The sequence below is a fragment of the Telopea speciosissima genome, chromosome 9, assembly GCF_018873765.1.
Source record: "Telopea speciosissima isolate NSW1024214 ecotype Mountain lineage chromosome 9, Tspe_v1, whole genome shotgun sequence".
NCBI classification, from domain to species: Eukaryota; Viridiplantae; Streptophyta; class Magnoliopsida; order Proteales; family Proteaceae; genus Telopea; species Telopea speciosissima.
Genome location: NC_057924.1, coordinates 4,279,222 through 4,296,806, shown reverse-complemented (window position 1 = coordinate 4,296,806; position 17,585 = coordinate 4,279,222). Strand labels below are relative to the sequence as shown.

General features: G+C 38.1%; 2 protein-coding genes across 2 annotated transcripts; both read right to left on the bottom strand.

The window, feature by feature from the left end:
• On the bottom strand, nt 1-5,490 carry LOC122640465. The gene is made up of 4 exons (XM_043833671.1): nt 5,247-5,490; nt 545-1,840; nt 223-466; nt 1-168 (listed from the first exon to the last, which is right to left on the bottom strand). Exons 1-3 carry the CDS (start codon nt 5,427-5,429, stop codon nt 239-241), a joined length of 1,707 nt encoding a protein of 568 aa, XP_043689606.1. The 5' UTR covers nt 5,430-5,490; the 3' UTR covers nt 1-168; nt 223-238.
• A 9,163-nt stretch (nt 5,491-14,653) lies between these two features.
• On the bottom strand, nt 14,654-17,585 carry LOC122640258 (ribonuclease 3-like protein 3). Its single transcript, XM_043833409.1, has 3 exons — nt 17,160-17,585; nt 15,382-15,528; nt 14,654-14,941 (listed from the first exon to the last, which is right to left on the bottom strand). The coding sequence occupies exons 1-3, from the start codon at nt 17,583-17,585 to the stop codon at nt 14,678-14,680; spliced, it is 837 nt and encodes a 278-aa protein (XP_043689344.1). The 3' UTR covers nt 14,654-14,677.

Here is a 17,585-nt window from a genome sequence, read left to right as displayed (position 1 = left end):
TAACCAATAGTTTTTGGGTCATCAATTAAACTGCATATCAGATAGACATCCACATAACTGTAACAACTTACAAATGCCAGAAAGTTGGCAGAAATGCATCAACCGTTAAGCACTGAAACCTTCAACTGGAGAAGCCTTGGGAACCATCTGACATCGATGATCTAGACCCATTCAACAACAACAAACTCAAGCTTATCCCAACTTAATGGATTCGGCTGATCTATACCCATTCACAAGATTAATTATTCGGATGCACGGCAATTCTATGGATATCCATCTCCTTCAACATGACAGAACGTCCACATGAATCGCAGGTGGCTGTTCTGGAACCGCATAAGCTCTCATGCTCAGAAAGTCCTCTTAATCGGTCTCGCGTATCTGTTGCAGAAGTACCAGCTTGGACCATGTCCCCACAGAACCTGCAAGTAATTAGGCGTAGGGGGCAGACAGAGGACTGGTGTTGCACCTGTCAAAATAGGAGAGAAATTTTAGTACACATACATCGATCCGCACAATAGGGCTGATAAAGCATTTAGTTGCTCACCATCTCTTCCTTCTCAAGGATTACTCCACAATGGCAGTGGAGTGGCTCATGGAAAACTTTCATGTGCTTCTCCATCTCTCCCTGTTGGAAGGCACGCCCACACTTCTCACAGTGTACATGTTTCGTGGCCTCTTCTCTTCTGACAACAACCCCACACCCAGCATGTTGACAGATGATATTATGTCTACTGCAGTATGCTTCATGCAATGCAATAGTCCTACTGGGTATATAATGTTTACAATTCCGACATTCAACAGAATCAGCATCCATCATCAAAGAGGAAGACATGGCTTGTTCACCCACCCTAAGATTTCTATTTTCTTGAACCCCCACAGAAATTTGAAAGTTTGAAGTTCCCTTGAAACCAAAAACACCGATGCTATAGGTACCTGCACTCAGACTCTGATCCTTTGGGCTAAGGATTAAAACCTTTGAGCCCATGTCATGGGAAGACCATTCATGCTGGTGCTGAGTAGGGAATATGATAGGATGCCTGGCTACATAAAGGTCCGTATCACTGTCATCTGTCTCTGACTCTATCTTAATCTCAACACTGGCATATCCAGAGGCCACTTTCTCACTAATTTCAGCATCTAAAGAGAACTTGTAATAGATATACTTCCCTTCCTCAACCAATCCAGACACTGCATGTCCTAATTTGAGTGGGATTAAGACAAGCTGATCAGTTGAAGTTGAATTAGGCCCCACTATATCAACCTCAATATCTGTTTCCAGCACTGATACACTGGAAGAGGGTTTTAGCTCTAGAACATGCAATTTATAGCTCAGATCCCCATGGTTAACTGTGACAACATCACCTTGTGAAAGAGTAGCATGCTGCCTCAGGCCTGTTTCAAGAACAGCCTTGTGATTTGGTATGTCCAAGAAACCCATCCCATCTGGCTGTAATTTCACATAATTTCCTTTTGGCAGCCTAACATAGCGAACCTCAATTAAAGGTGCACTGGGAGCTCCATCAGGGAATAAGTTGTTCCATACATGAGGAGGAAGCTCAACAAAGCCTTCAGCTGCAGTGAATTCCAGAACACCTGAATGAGTTGTTCCAAGGTTCTCTAGTTCAGCGGCCTCTGAATCATGACGAGTCTCATGTTGAACTTTTGAAAGTTGAAAGTACATAGGTCCTTTATCAAGAGCACCTTGATCAGACAATTCATTGAAGCAGGAAGGTGGCAATTTGATTTTATCTCCATAACCCTGACAAGGTACAGCTTCCAAAATACGGAAAAACACAACTCCTTTACCAGCAAGTAAACTTTCTTCCATTTGTTGATTAGCCTGAGGGGAAAACATGAAGAACTTTTTTGATTAGTTCTACTCATGAATCATGACATTAGCAATAAATTTAGTAGTCGCAGGAATACAAACATTACAAAGAAATGTCTATTATAACTTCTAAGTTTGCATTGGCAGGTGCCATAGAACTCCAATGGAACTAAAACTTGCGAGGTCTCGGTTTTTCCCAAGGTCGAGACGAGATGGCCTGCAAGTTAAAAAAGTGCAATATCTCGGTCGAGTCGAGATCTCGACCTGACCCAGATTTTGATCCATTTTAGCTTATAAAATTACCAGAACTTGACAGAACTCGCGAGTTCTACTGAGACTGCCATTTTGATATACAGACAACTATCTATGCAAACCCTGGTATACAGACACATGATAGACACTTATTTATGCCTAATATCATTTAAGTAAATGTTTTTGTATTTCATTTACTTAAGATATTATTCATAAATAAGCAAATACCCTCCTATTTGAATCCAATAAAAATAGTTAAAAAATCAAATTCCAAAAGGAAAAAAAGTTAACCCCCTAATTCAAGAACAAAAACTGGATTTTCGGCGGTTGGTGCAATTTTCAACTTTCTAAAGCTGGGGGTTTTCTCAAATCTAAAAATTCGTAAATCTTAACATGGTAAAACATTGCTAAAAACCAAAAGTGCGGTAAATATTCATTTGTTCTGATGTCCAAAAATATATTTTCACTCAGAGCGATTTTGACAGCATTCGTGCACACCCAATTAAGTTTGACCGGTACATAACTCCTTCAATATAAATCAGATTTAAGCAATCTTGGACTTGTTGGAAAGCTTAAATATGATTTATATTGAAGGAGTTATGTACCGGTCAAACTTGATTTGGTGTGCGCGAATGCTGTCAAAATCGCTTTGAATGTTGGGCCTCTGATCCCATGGGTTTTCGATGTAATATGTCACTTTTATGGACCTAAAGTATGGGTAATAAGGTTGCATACGGGATTAGATGCTTTGTTTCCCATACTTGGTTTTATTTTATGTTTGAAATTGAACCGTCCAAAACTGGTTTGAACTAGTTGTTCAATTTAAGTGAAGTTAGAATATTCTTTTTTTTTTAATTCTCTAGGACTTTAATTTAAGTATCTAGTTGGGCTGGATTAGGACTCTATTTTGAGTCTATTTCAATTTTCTAGTCAGTTTAGGTTACTTAATGGGTTAAGGATTGGGTTAGGCCTTTCTATTTTAGTGTAGGAGTCTATGTTTGAGTCTTTTATATAAGGTTGTAAGGGGGGCAAGTATTGAACACGAATTTTGATATTAATGAAAAACTTTTGTTGCTCTTCTTCTCCATTGAAGATTTTTGTCTTGTGTTTGATCAAGACTGGTGGGATCGGTGTTTGATCCAATTGACACCTTGCGGTGGGAAGCTCGGGTGGTTCGTTGGTGAGATTGATGTTTGATCCAATCGACACCTTGCGGTGTGAAGCCCGTGTGGTTCTTTCGAAGTTTTCTTTCAAGTTCTACTTTCAAGATCTGATTTTTATTCAAGTTCAAGTTCAAAGATTCAATTACCCTCAAACAAGCTGCTGCCAAGAGTAATCTGCTACTACAATAAGTTTGAGACATCCCCATCCCCATCCTTCTTCTTCTAATCCTCTACAACCCCAACCCTAGTTTTTCCCTTTGTTATTTTCAGTTTTACCATACCCTAAATTCCCCACAGCCCAAACCAACCATCAGAACAGTCTAAAAATTTGACCGATTATCCCTCATACCCTCCTAAGAAAACCATTCAAGTTTGGTTAATTTCTGTCCAAACAAACCCTAGAAATCCATCTTTTCCTCTTTTCCAAAACCCGAAACCCTAACCCTGCTGACTATTCAAGTTTACACACTTCCATCCATCAAAACATCTCAGGACCTTCACTGATAAACTCTCCTAACTCAACTTGACATAACCCGAACATCAAACCCAAACCCTAACCCTAATTTCACCAAACAACCTATTTTGACCTATCCGATTCACCTGTTCATAACAGATCCTAGTTTACTGGCTCTTAGTTGGTCTTTTACAAATCTAGGACTACATTACGAACCCTTCCCAATTACCAACCCCATAATATTTAAGAGATTGAATATTTTATACATTATTTTATAGAAAAATCTATTTCTGAAAAAGATAGGGCTTCACCTTTGCAGCAATTACGGGCATCACCATAAAAGTTCAGTTCCTAGTACCACAAATTAAAAGAAAAAGGTTATGTATTGTAACATTTAAACTATCTAATATTTGCCTCATTTTGATGTAACTGCTCTTTTATTCTGGTAGACATGACCATCAATATTGAGCAAAATTTCAGATAACCAGTACAATGATTCTCTCTCTTTTATTTTTGGGATCGATGGAATTTCTTTGGACAGCAAAATCCACAGTAGTTTAGGTTTTAATGAAATGAATATGCATGTGTAACATATGGGACATAAACAATCCATACATGTAAGTTAGTCTTATGATATTGAGACGGACCATCTATTACTCACTTATCTTGCATCCTAGGGAGTTACATGATTTATCTAATGTTCTTTTCTCTCTTCTATCTTAATCATCAATTACCAGCATATACCATTCAATTAATGAAAAGGCATGGCAATGACTGGAAAGGTTACAAAACCAATTGAAAATTGAAAAGCCCAACAAAGAAACAGATCCCATTTTGAAGCATTTGGGTAAAATATACATCGGTGGCATAACTTGGGATCTGGTGGGAAATTAGGCAGACAGAACCCCTCTGTCCTTCTAATAGTTTCAACTTTTGTTCACAGGCAATGAGATGTGTTACAGTAGGTAATCCTGTCAACTTAGAAGAGTGAAGCAAAGAACTTGAGTCAGGAGGAAAATCAATAGAGGATCTATTGTCCCATTGGGCATGTACTTGATCACTAAGGACATCGGAAATTCGAATCTAATATTTCCTTTCCCGAGTTCAGGAAGGACATAAACTTCGCATAGTATCCTCAATTTACTCATTTATCTCCTGCAACGAAATTTTCTCTCTTAAGTAATTGCCTCCAAAGAGACTTCTATTGCAGGTTTTGATAGTAAGCAAATTTCTGACCGCTTCCTACGAAGAGAGCAGCCAATCAATGTGGCCAATAGACAAGTTCTAGATTAACAAATCGAACTGTCTCTGATAAACAACAAAAAACCGTTCTTAACTAGTTAGTTCATCACCCATCTTAAAAAGAGGTTATGGAGAGGACGAATCATTCAAAATACACGAATAAAAATGAAATCAAAACGCACAGAATCTCCACCAAATAATTAAGGTTGAACACAAAAATCGATCGATAAAAAGAGGGGGGGGGGGGGGGGGACTGTATATAATAGTTAAGAAATAAACAAAAATTGAAAAAATAAGAATATGTAACCTTGAGTTGAGCCTCAGCAGCATCAAGCCTTCGAATTCTCTGGACGGCTTCGATTGCCTCTCTCTGGCGAATGGCTTCTTGTTTAGCTTTTCTCTCTCTTTCGACCCTCAGCCTCGCCCTATCTTTCCTCTCCTTCTGCTCTCTCTCGAGCTTCTCTTTCGCAGCTCTTAATTCGAAATCCATCTTCTCTCCCTGCGATTCTGGGGACTCTTCGATTTAACAAAGTATGTGGTAGTTTGAAGAAAAATAAAATTTCTAGCTTTCGATCGCTGAGTTTTCTTCTCCTTCAAGTTCCGGTCGAAGAGGGAGATGTGTGGATCCAGATCCAATGATGATGAATCGTCTCTGATAATTTAGGTTCAATTTCCTCGTTCGAAAGAAATAGATGATGAGGACTAACTTTCAACCTAGTTTACTTAAATACCCTCGAGAATCTTAAAATCGTTGGGTTGTGGATTCGAACGATCTAGTACTTTCCAGTACCCAAAATATTAAGCCCCGTTTGTTTAGAGAGGGAAAGGGTGAGGATCGTCTCCAAGGGCCAGCGCCCAGGGTGCTGATAGGGGGCATCCAGCAGTTGTGCTGTGTCGCATACATCTCGATGCATGCCTAGGGATGTGTGCGATACAGCCCAATGGTTGACAGCACCCTGGGCATGTTGGGCTCCCTAGAGACAAGCTAAACTCGGGGTGGTACCATTGGGAAGATAGGACCCACATATTGGTTGGATTTTGTTCGGATGAAAATATTGAGGTAAAGTTACTTTTTAATAATGTCCCCCTAAATTTTGTAAGTCTACTCCCCCAAATTAAACAAATGAGGTTGGGATGGAATTTTGAAGTGCCACATCAGCATTTTTCCATCCCACCTAAAGTTCCCTCTAAATAAATAGGGGTGTCAAACTATCAATTCTAGGCACTGACAAACTTGACCGAACAAATATTGAACCACTAGCTTAATTGATAGTTCGATCACGGTTCTTAGTGGGTCAATTTTGAATTAGTTCCTAATGTGAATCTAAATTGACACCCTTACCTGCCTAATGTGAAGGTTTCACATCACCTACACGTGTCTTTTTGCTTCTATAAATTCCCTTTCACGTTATGATTAAGAGTATTTAAAGGAATATTTGTGGAAGAAAAAGATATGTGTCGTCGTGAAAACATTCATGAAGAGTCATTCCTCTTCATGTATGGGGAGCTGATCCAATACCCTAAGCTTCCCCATGTCCTACTCTATCACGACCTTTCTCTTTTTTTATTTTTTTAAACGAAATATCATTGTCACCAGGGTTTCTTACTTTTCCAAACACCACAAGACACCTATTTTGCCACATGAATAAATGATGTATTGTTTCTGACCTTTTGATAGAGAGGACATGGTTTAAATTAGCTATGTTCAAAAGTCACAGTCTAATTCAATCAAACACCTCTTATACTCGCATGCATTTTGTGTCTGTCCATGTATGTCTACCAGTTTTCTAGCCATTATTGTGCACTCTCCCAACTTTGAGCAAGAATAGATGCTTTAGATACGAAAAATCATGAAAATGGACAACTTTCAAATTTGTCTTATTTCTGAAAACATCAAAGACCCATGTGATTCCAATTACCATATTTTTTTATTATATTTATAAAATAGGAGAGGGATAGGCACACTGTCCGGGATGTGGTAAGTTAATGGGAGCACCAATGGGGGTGCAGGACAGGGCATCATACAGGAGGGGCATAGGAATCATTTCAAAAGGGTAAGAGACAGATACAATGATGCTAGTTTGTGGTGTACTGATGTGCGCCTAGCCTTTTCCAAAATAGGGAAACAAACACAAACACAAGGGTGCACAAAACTACTACTCAACCCCGAGTAAAATAAAAAATCTCATCCAAATAAATATTTTTGTGCACGTTTTCATTGACCCCCACATTGATGCAAGCGCTACACGACCTAGTAGCAATCTCTTACCCTATAAGTAAATAAATATATGAAGGAACCATTTCGCCAAGCTAATAATTTGGTATTTGGAAGCATTGGATACATAGAGAGTGACTTGGATATACCACATGTTGAATTTTATGATTTACCTATCCACGTGGTATGCTATGTATAAGTCTCCCCCAACCTCTTTTTTTTTTTTAATATTCTTATATAATTTTTATGTTGCAATCACTATTAGAAAAAAAGTTATCTTTTCAAGTTTATTTAATTTGGTTTCATCAAATACTCCAAAAAAATACTGTCAAATTAAAAAAATATATATATTTACTTCAAATGAAAATTACATTTCATTTAGGAAGATAGGATATCTGGGTATTGAAAGTGTGTTGGAGTTGTTGCACCTCTAATCCTCTATCAATTTGTTTTCTCATTGAAATCCCTTTTGTTTCATAGTTTGCAACTATTGCACCTTCATCCAACAGGTTACAATGTTCACCAAAGCATTTAGGAGAATCCATATTTGAAAATTTGATTTCTGGAAACTATCCAAATCTTTTCGAAAACTAATCAAATGTGGATATGAATATTTCAATTACAGACTGAAAATTATCAAATCCATTTAGGTTTAATTATAAAATATAATTTTTTAATCATAAGAAAATACCTTTATAAAATTCATGGTATATTACAAGTGGTTAAACAAAAAATTAAACGAGAAAAAAGATTCATGAGAACTTTTTATGCAATTTCAGATATGACACTTCAACATGAACCTAGTGAAGGGGGCAGTAGGTTCCTCAGCTCCCTTCACCTTCTCGTCTTCTCTAGTTCTACATTACTCAATGTAGGTAGTGAGACTACAACGTTGCTATATATAGACTCACGATTGCACTCTTTAGTCTCCAAATCCATATTTGATCCGTGCTCATTTCGTTTATGGAATCGAAATTCGAAAAATAAGTTTTCGAAAACTATCTAAATTTGTTCGAAAGCTAATCGGGTTCGGATGTGGATAGTGTTCTACTTGATGTTGGGTTTTTAAATGTTTTAAAATTAAAGATTCAAAATACGATTTTGTTGGATGGTTGAGTGCTTTCCTAATAGACACCTAAATAGCCAATAGGTGCCTATTGGAAGACTTGTTTGAGTGGCTAACAAACAAGCCTTATGGGAAAAGACATGAGTTGGGACATATCTCTTGGAGACATCCCTTAGAGGTGTCTCTTCCTCTCCTATATAAAGAGAGGAGGTCTTGCTCATTCTCTAACAATTGTTTTTGAAATACATTTTTTCTTTCCCACCGTAGTCGATCAGTGTCGATGAATTAGTGAATATAGCCTTTGGACACCCTTTGTAATCATATTTGGAACTGCAACCTATGTGATTAGAGAGTTGTTTTTATCTTGGGAGTATAGATGCATGGTCAACCCAGATTGCAGAATTGGGGCATCTAAAAACCTTAAGGAGAGCATCGTTTGATGCGACTCAACTCTACCATTTATTATTCGGGTTACACAAGAGGACGTGTATTGTTGATGCGGTGCGATACTATCTGCCATACCAATCAAATAAGTCTTGTATTTACTATTTGTTTATAGTATTTCTAGTCTTATACTTGCTGCCCATGATATTGTTTCTAACAAACTTATACTTGCTTACCGTGTGATTGACACATGTTGTTACTCATTGTTTTCTTATTGAGATCTTGTACTCGATCCTTTCTCCCGAGTGACAAAAAATCAAGTTGTATACATGTTAACACATTATGCAAGAGAGACATACTCTTCAATCCGAATAAACCTTGAACGGTTTATTAAACAGAAAACCAGAAACGCAGCAAACTATTAAAAAACTATTTAAATGGTATGATGGTTCACAAACAAGAAAGTCCAAACTCTTTGTTTTGATGATGTAAAACTCATAAACAACTATACATACATGCAATCTATATCAATCATCATGAATACCCATCAACCACTATCAACCAACAACTACATGTCTGGGAAGAGAATGTGTGGGTTCCAAACCCGACTGTTGCAAACCCTCACAATTAGGGGTGCAAGTTTGGCCATGTCGACCCGAACCCGCCCTGGCCTGCCCTGAGCCCGAATAGGGTCTGGGCTGAGATATTTGGCCCTAAGGGCGGGTCAGGGCTGGAAATTTCTGACCCTGAGTTAGGGTCGGGTCGGGTTAGGGTTGAGGCCTCGAGCTAAGCTTGGCCCGGCCCGGCCCGACCCTGATTTCAGTTATACTATGAAATATATATTGATATAATTTATACATTATAAACTTTAAATTTCACCCACATTTTTTTATATAATATATTATATATGAAGACAATAAGTGTTATAATATAATTTATTATGTTGTTATTTTATGTAAAATTAATAATGTTCTTCGTAGCTCATTCTAGCCCATGCATTTCTTTCTCCCTCCCCATGATCAAGGCCAATCAGGCTCGGCCCAACCCGATCCTAAGGGCGGGTCACGGTTGGATTTTTTTGGCCCTAAGTCAGAATCGGATCGGGCCTGGGCCCAGCTAAGGGGACTTAGGGTTGGGCTAGGATTCTATAAAGCCCGGCCCAACCCGACCCTGTTGCAGCCCTACTCACAATGATATAAGGCACAACAACAAATTGATGGCCCACCATGGGGCTGGTGAGATCAAGGGTCTATGTGCAAAGCAAAGCCGTTTCATCATGTGCAGGCATGCATCGGTTCAACATAGTGGCTGGAACAATTAGTGGAGAAGAATCTACGGATGAAACAGTCATGTGCAATTATTCTGGAAAGTCGCGGTTGGTTATAGGAAATTAAAGTGGGATTTTTTATAATCTTATAACCGTTAGTGACAACTTGCATTTTCTTTCATTTCCTCTTATGTTGAAGTGATGTGTCTCTCTACTTATGAATGAAACTTATTTTAAAAATCAGTTCCAAAATTTGTCTTTATTAGACATGGGCTTTATATTATATGTATATTTCAGTTTGCTTTTGAATGGATAAAATTGTCAAAGAGACCATTTCATTCCTATTTTCACAATGATTAGTTGATGAATGATGATCAGTAGAAATTATGATCGTTTAAAAAAGACTGTGTGACATATAAGTTGTTGGAAACTTTACATGACTTCTCATGAGAACAATACATAAAGCCGTTGAACTTGACAGGATACATATGGGAAGTATCACATTGGTTCCGATCCGATACATTTGGGAAACTGTATATAAACTAAAGGAGACAAGTGTCTCTCAATTGTGCACGTTGGAATGGTTGTCATATATTGTGAACCATTGTGTCGTTTCTTTTAAAGCATAATGGGGTTGTGAGGGGCTATGAGAATCGGGTGAATGTGGATCGATGGATTCCATAAGAACTCATTAGGTGCCTCTTCAGATGAGGTGTGATTCAAAAGATTCGGAGATGGCCTCTTGACCGATACGCCTTTTTAATAAGAGGTGCATTATGTTAGAGAAACAATGTTATCATGCATACGGTTATTGGTGAATGGGTATTTTATAATTCCATTTTGATGCTTGGGTCATGATAGTATTCGATTTTGACTTTTTCTTTCAGTCTATTTTTGAACTAACTTTTTTGTGTATACATTATACATATAATAAATGATAGCGTTGTATGCTCCATGATTTTGTTGAAAGTCATGATCTTGAAATTGGTGGATATATCCATGTATTGTATTGGCTAATAAAGCCATGTACCAAATTTGCTAGCTTAACTGATTATCAAATAAGTCAAGTGGCATTATATGATACATATTGGTCGAATGCTTAATCTATTAAGTATTTGTACATGTAATTATGTATATATAAAATTGCATGGGAGCATAAATTTCATTTTATTATCATACTATTTTTGATATGCAACTAAAGTTGCATGGGTAAGTTAGTATGGAAGTGTGGGAACTACAGTTTTCTCACAGGGGCATTCTCATATTAATTTGGCTTATATCTCTGAAAGTGATAAACCCGAAATGTGGGGGTTATTATGAGAATGTGTATATTTACATGTTGAGTCTCTTTTAAGAGATATATAAAGCCAAGTAGAATGATAATCTCTACTTGAAAATTGATTCTAGTAAATATGTTTAGATTCAATTATGCAAATATTTGAACGATTACCTTGGTTCAAAGGTAGCATGTAAAAACATATATTGGTGGGGATGGTTCATGGAATCGGTAATATAAAGCCTAAGTTATAGGTTCCACCATGGTTTTATTTTTATGGCTTCATAAGAAAACCGGATCTGGAGCCATAAGGCTATGAATATAAATAATAGATATATGGTGATGACCAAAGCCAAATTGTGTTACGAAATACAAAGGGTATGGTCAGTGGAGAAATAAAGACTAATATTTCTTGGTTACATATATCTGGTGAGGCTAAGGAATGTAGCGTTATCAACTCAGTATAGTCGGGACAAGAATGACTAATACTATTATATAGTCTCTGACCATTATTTTGGTATACATTTAAGAAATGAGTTTAAAGCCCGTGTCATAGGTCATGTGATGGACACCCAACCTATGTGAAGAGGTTTAACTCCTGAATTAGGTTCAAAGGGTACAAACGAAATCACCGGATGACCTGACTAGTACTACTAAAATTTAATCATTCTGGTTACATGAGAAAGTAATACCACCACAATGAAATGAGGATGAGTTAGATACTCTTAATCAAGTCAAATCCTACGAAAATGTGGGGGTGTGTTAACTGTGGTGCACATTGGCTTACCTTAATGGATGTAGGAGGTGAGGCCGCTTACCGATGAGAGTTTTAAAGGCGAACTCTTTAAACATCCATGAGACCAAGATAGGGGACAAGACCGATTTTAAAAATGTCCAATTTTGTCTTGAACGGGTTAAGTCACGTAAGGTCGACTGGTAGGATATGGATGGTGAGCTTGCCTGCTATGCCAATGAGGAAAGGTTCAAGAAGTCTGACTTCACCCGTACTCTGTAGCGAAGTTCATCAGACCTAGTCTACGTTCAAGTCTGAAAGACACCTGCAACGATGTGTCCTACTATGTTTAATATATTCACTAATTCAGTGTTTTGTTTTATCGGTATTTTGAATCTGTGGAGGATTGTTGGATTTTTAAATGTTTTAAAATTAAAGATTCAAAATACGATTTTGTTGGATGGTTGAGTGCTTTCCTAATAGACACCTAAATAGCCAATAGGTGCCTATTGGAAGACTTGTTTGAGTGGCTAACAAACAAGCCTTATGGGAAAAGACATGAGTTGGGACATATTTCTTGGAGACATCCCTTAGAGGTGTCTCTTCCTCTCCTATATAAAGAGAGGAGGTCTTGCTCATTCTCTAACAATTGTTTTTGAAATACATTTTTTCTTTCCCACCGTAGTCGATCAGTGTCGATGAATTAGTGAATATAGCCTTTGGACACCCTTTGTAATCATATTTGGAACTGCAACCTATGTGATTAGAGAGTTGTTTTATCTTGGGAGTATAGATGCATGGTCAACCCAGATTGCAGAATTGGGGCATCTAAAAACCTTAAGGAGAGCATCGTTTGATGCGACTCAACTCTACCATTTATTGTTCGGGTTACACAAGAGGACGTGTATTGTTGATGCGGTGCGATACTATCTGCCATACCAATCAAATAAGTCTTGTATTTACTATTTGTTTATAGTATTTCCAGTCTTATATTTGCTGCCCATGATATTGTTTCCAACACTTGATTCGAATTTGATCGGTTTACATCCCTATATGGAATCAGGATCGGGATTTGGTACCCGCCAATTTTGATTTGAATCAAATAGAATCAGTTTGAATCATCAATGTTTATACAATGATCCGAGAAACTGGATCAACCAAATCTCCCTCTCCGTCCCTCTCCCCTCTTCTACCCTGGGTTCTCCCTCCCCCTCTAGCTCTCTCTAGTTTGGAAAAGGGATGAAAAGAACAAAGATAGAGATGGGGCTAGATTTCTCACCACTTGCACCAAAGCTTTGAGAGGAAATCGATCAGCATATCAAAAGCTCGGAAGATGAATAGAAGAAACTTTTGTGGATGGTCAAGTACAAGCCTCTGTAGAGCTCAGAGAAGGTTGAGGAATGTCGGTGATGACAAAAGACTACGAAAGGAGAGGGGGATATGAGAAGGTAAGTTCACATTTCAAGTATTAATCTCCAGATCAGTCGGATCGGTCCGATCTGGATTTTTCCGAATCAATCACCCGATCCAAAAACCAAAGTATATTTCACCTATTAGGTTTCTTTCTTTTTGGTTTTTTTTTTTTTTTTGTTTTGTTTTTTTGTTTTTTTTGTTTTTTTTTCTGCTGTACATGCTATGTTTTGCTCGATCTACTTTTATGTGGTAATATAATTTTGGATCCAGATCTTCTACGGCGCGGGCTGCCCATTCTATCATGCTGCGCAGACACAAGGCGACGTGCATTGATCGCCTTACACTTGTCCGAGCACCTTACCCAAACAGGGGTAAGGTGGTCAATGCGCGCCACCTTGTGTCTGCGCAGCATAGGCAGGACAGGATAGCGCGCCATAGAAGCTGTGTTGTATAATTTACAACCCACAAAAAAAAAAGGTAATATAATTTTAGTCGTTTGAGTGGTAATGAGTTTTTGGTAAGCACAAAGTCATTTAAACCAGGAAACTGTCTCTTGTCAAAACTCTAATGTCCTAATTAACATCTATCTCTATGGTTCTCACAAAATTTTCAACAACCACTATGGAATCTAATGTTGTGTGTGGTATGGATTCTTCGAATAGATTTTGGGTCTAAAACACATTTTAAAACCTGATTCTCTTCTATTTTTTTGTTTCAAAAATGTGTTTTAGATCCAGAATCTATTTCGAGAATACATACAACCACAGCCGAAGTAAACCATTCGAGCATAAATGGTTCAATTTTGTTGCAAGCCACACAAAATCTTGAAACTCATTTGGATATGCTTGATGACTCAGTACTTGACAAAAAACTTTGTACAAATGAAAAATGCAATTCTTAACTTGTACATGAGATTTAGGTGTATATACAATACAATACAGGTAAAACTTTCCCAAGATGCCATAGTGCAATTTCCCTCTCACATGAGATTTTTTATTATACTCTCTCTTTTTCTTACTCTAAATAGGTGTCTCGTATGGATGATACCTACTTTAGAACTATCACTAGTGTCATCCACATTGGCATCATGGGAACCCTCTCCCAAACAATATATAACAAGATGTGAAAAAAAAAGGAATTTGATCCTCTGTTGCCTAGAGTTGAGTGGCCATCGTACTGTGCTCAACTCACAGACCGCCACATGGATTTCATGCCAATCCAATGGTTGATAGACGACGACCTGATATTTTTGAATTTTGAACATGAAATCCACGTGACGGCCTGTGAATTGAGCATAGCACGATGGCCGCTCAACCCCAAGACACGGAGAATCCAAATCCATAAAAAAGAAAGAGATGAATGCAATGCAATGGTTGAATCTATCTCAAAGATCAGTTGTAGCTTTAAGGTAATCTAAGGCAGCTTTGGCAGCCCGGTTCTGAGCTATTTCTTTTTTATTCCCACAGGTGGCTGTGCCAACCAAGAGGTCACCAATGAAAACATCGACAGCAGTGTTTTCATTCCACGAGTCCTTTACAAAGCGCGGCAACAACAATCTTTTCTTTTGACAGAACTCAAAAAGTTCAGTCACTGGATGTGTCCCTAATGTCTCCAGACTAATTATCGGCTCCAATAATCTCTTGAACACCTAAAGGAAAAAAAATTCATGTGTTCATAATAATAATAGAGGTGATGTTCTCTGCCTGGGAGCGTATCTGGGCATAGGAATCCAGATCCTTTATTGCCGAGCTGCCCGGCCAGCCCAGACACAGTGAGGCATGCATGCAGTGACCGCCTTGCCCCTGTCCAAACGCTTTGCCCGAGTGGGGGTAAGGCGGTCATTGCGTGCCTCACTGTGTATAGACTGCACAGTCCTGTCGAGCAGCTCGGCAATAGAGGATCACGATCCCTGGGCACAGGCTGCACTCAGACACATAGGGCAGGATTTCAATCATAAAAGAGGGGTGGGCCAGTCATTTTGCCCTCCTCCCATGTGTCTTGGCACATCCTACGCCCCAGTGCAGAGAACATTATCACATAATAATAATACAAACATTGATGTGTGTGTAGAGAGGGAGAGAGAGAGACCTGCCACACTGTTTCGAGTGAGGAATGACAATCAACGAAAACAGCCCCAACAAGGGACTCTACAATATCGGCAAGGACTTTGGGTGTATCAATGAGACCATTGGAGTGGACAGGATAGTCCAATACCGCTTGACTGAACTCTTGAATCTAAACAAGTTAATGAAAGAGGTTAGTGGCCACTAAAAAGTATTAAAAGCTTATGGAACGAGTTTTCCATCACCCACAATGAAAAAATCCATCTTAAAGCCATGACATTTGATCTTTGGATTGAACTAGGAAAACGTTTTCTTGATTTCATACAATAGGAGATGAAACTTTTTTTTTTTTTTTGGATAGATAGTTCCCTAGGAGAATTGAACTTATGACCTATTAATTATGAGATGTTAGTCTTTGCCAATCGAGCTACCTCATTGGAGTCAGCATCGAAAAACTTTCTCCAATACTTATATGGAAGTCCGAACAATGCAATAGATACACAACCATATATGAAAATTAAAAAAATGAGTGTACCCAACACACAAGGCTCTCACCACTTTCTCACTTTAGAATGAAATACATATCGGTTTTACTAATTTCCAATCCCGACATTGGTGACATGGTACGGATGAAGGGTAAAACAGTAAAAAAATGAATCATACCAATACTGGATCGATATCATGTCGGTTTTGGTCAACTGGTCAAACACCAAACCGCCAAGCACAACCGACTTACCTATGATAAATAATAGGGGAAATTTCTTAGATCTACTGGATAAAAAAATTAATTACAAGATAAGTAAGTTTAAAAATTGTTTTACAATTAGTAGTTTTGATTTTGAAAATATTTACTTAATCCCCATAGTTAGTTATTTCTTATGGTTCAAGCAAAAATAAATTTTAAACTTCTTAAAATACCCTAGTATCTCATCTTCTTTCCATTTTTATTTTCATTTTAAATTATATTTTGTGGGACTCACCACCTCCTCCTTCTTCTTTCTCCTCAAAGCCATGCCGTCCTCGCAGCTGCAACCCTGCAATTCAACCCCAACTTGTAACTCCCCTCCCTCTCCCTCTCCCACTCTTATTCTCCCATACCTTACAATCCTACCCCACCGTGATGTCATCATCTCTCTCCATTTTTTAATCATATTTTGTAGTCCGGTTTGATGGAATTCAGATTTGGATCTGAGCCAGATATAGAAAGGGGAAAGTGAGAGCAGGAGAGGGAGAGGGAGCTAGGGGATGTTGCAGGATTGCAACGGAGGGGATGGTGCGGCCTTCTTAGGAGAAAGAAAGAAGGAGGTTGTGGTGGGTCCCATAAAATGTGATTAAAAAATAAAAAAAAAATTTGAATAAAAATGTAAACAAAACCCGGAGATAGAACATGAGAATATTTTAGGAAATTTAATCTTGTTTCTTTTTTGAAATCATAAACAATAACTGACTATGGGGATTAAGTAAATATTTTTAAAATCAAAACTACTAAAGGTAAAACAATTTTTAAACCTATTTATCTTGTAATTAATTTTTTTATCTAGTAGATTTAAGAAATTTTCCCTAAATAATATGATGGCTGTAGAAGGTTCAAAACTTGGAAAGTGCAATGCACAATCCAAATAGCACTAGCAGTGTGTGTAAAACTAAATTGAAGTCATCACCAACTAACAAGTTATTTCATTGTCAATCTCCTTCTAAAATGGCGGATTTCATAGGTGTTTGAAAAAATCACTCAAAGAACCCAGAAGATGTGATATAACAATCTAATAAAAAAAAAAAAGGGGGAAGAACCAGATTAATTACTTGTTCCTGGAGATGAGGAGCTTTGTGACGTAAATAGTCATGAAGGCTATGCCTGACTGCAACACGCGCAAGCTTCTCATTATCAACGTTAGCCGCTCGGAGCTTGGTGAGTAATCCCGGCGGGAGGTCTGGATACAGAAAGAACAATTCCCTTGCCACCAACAAGTTGAGCACGGAATCACCTATGTATTCCAATCTCTCGTATGAAATGCACGATTTCACCGGAAAAGAGAAGGATGGATGAATCAATGCTTCCAATAATAGCTTCTCATCACTGAACTTGTAATCTAATATCTTTTCTACCTCTTTCACGTTTGGCTCTGCTGATTCTGCTTCTGCTATGATATCTGACACTTGTTTCCCTCCTCCTTCGAGAAGAAGAATATCGGGAGCTAACGAGTCATTCTCTTCATCAGGAACTCTCAT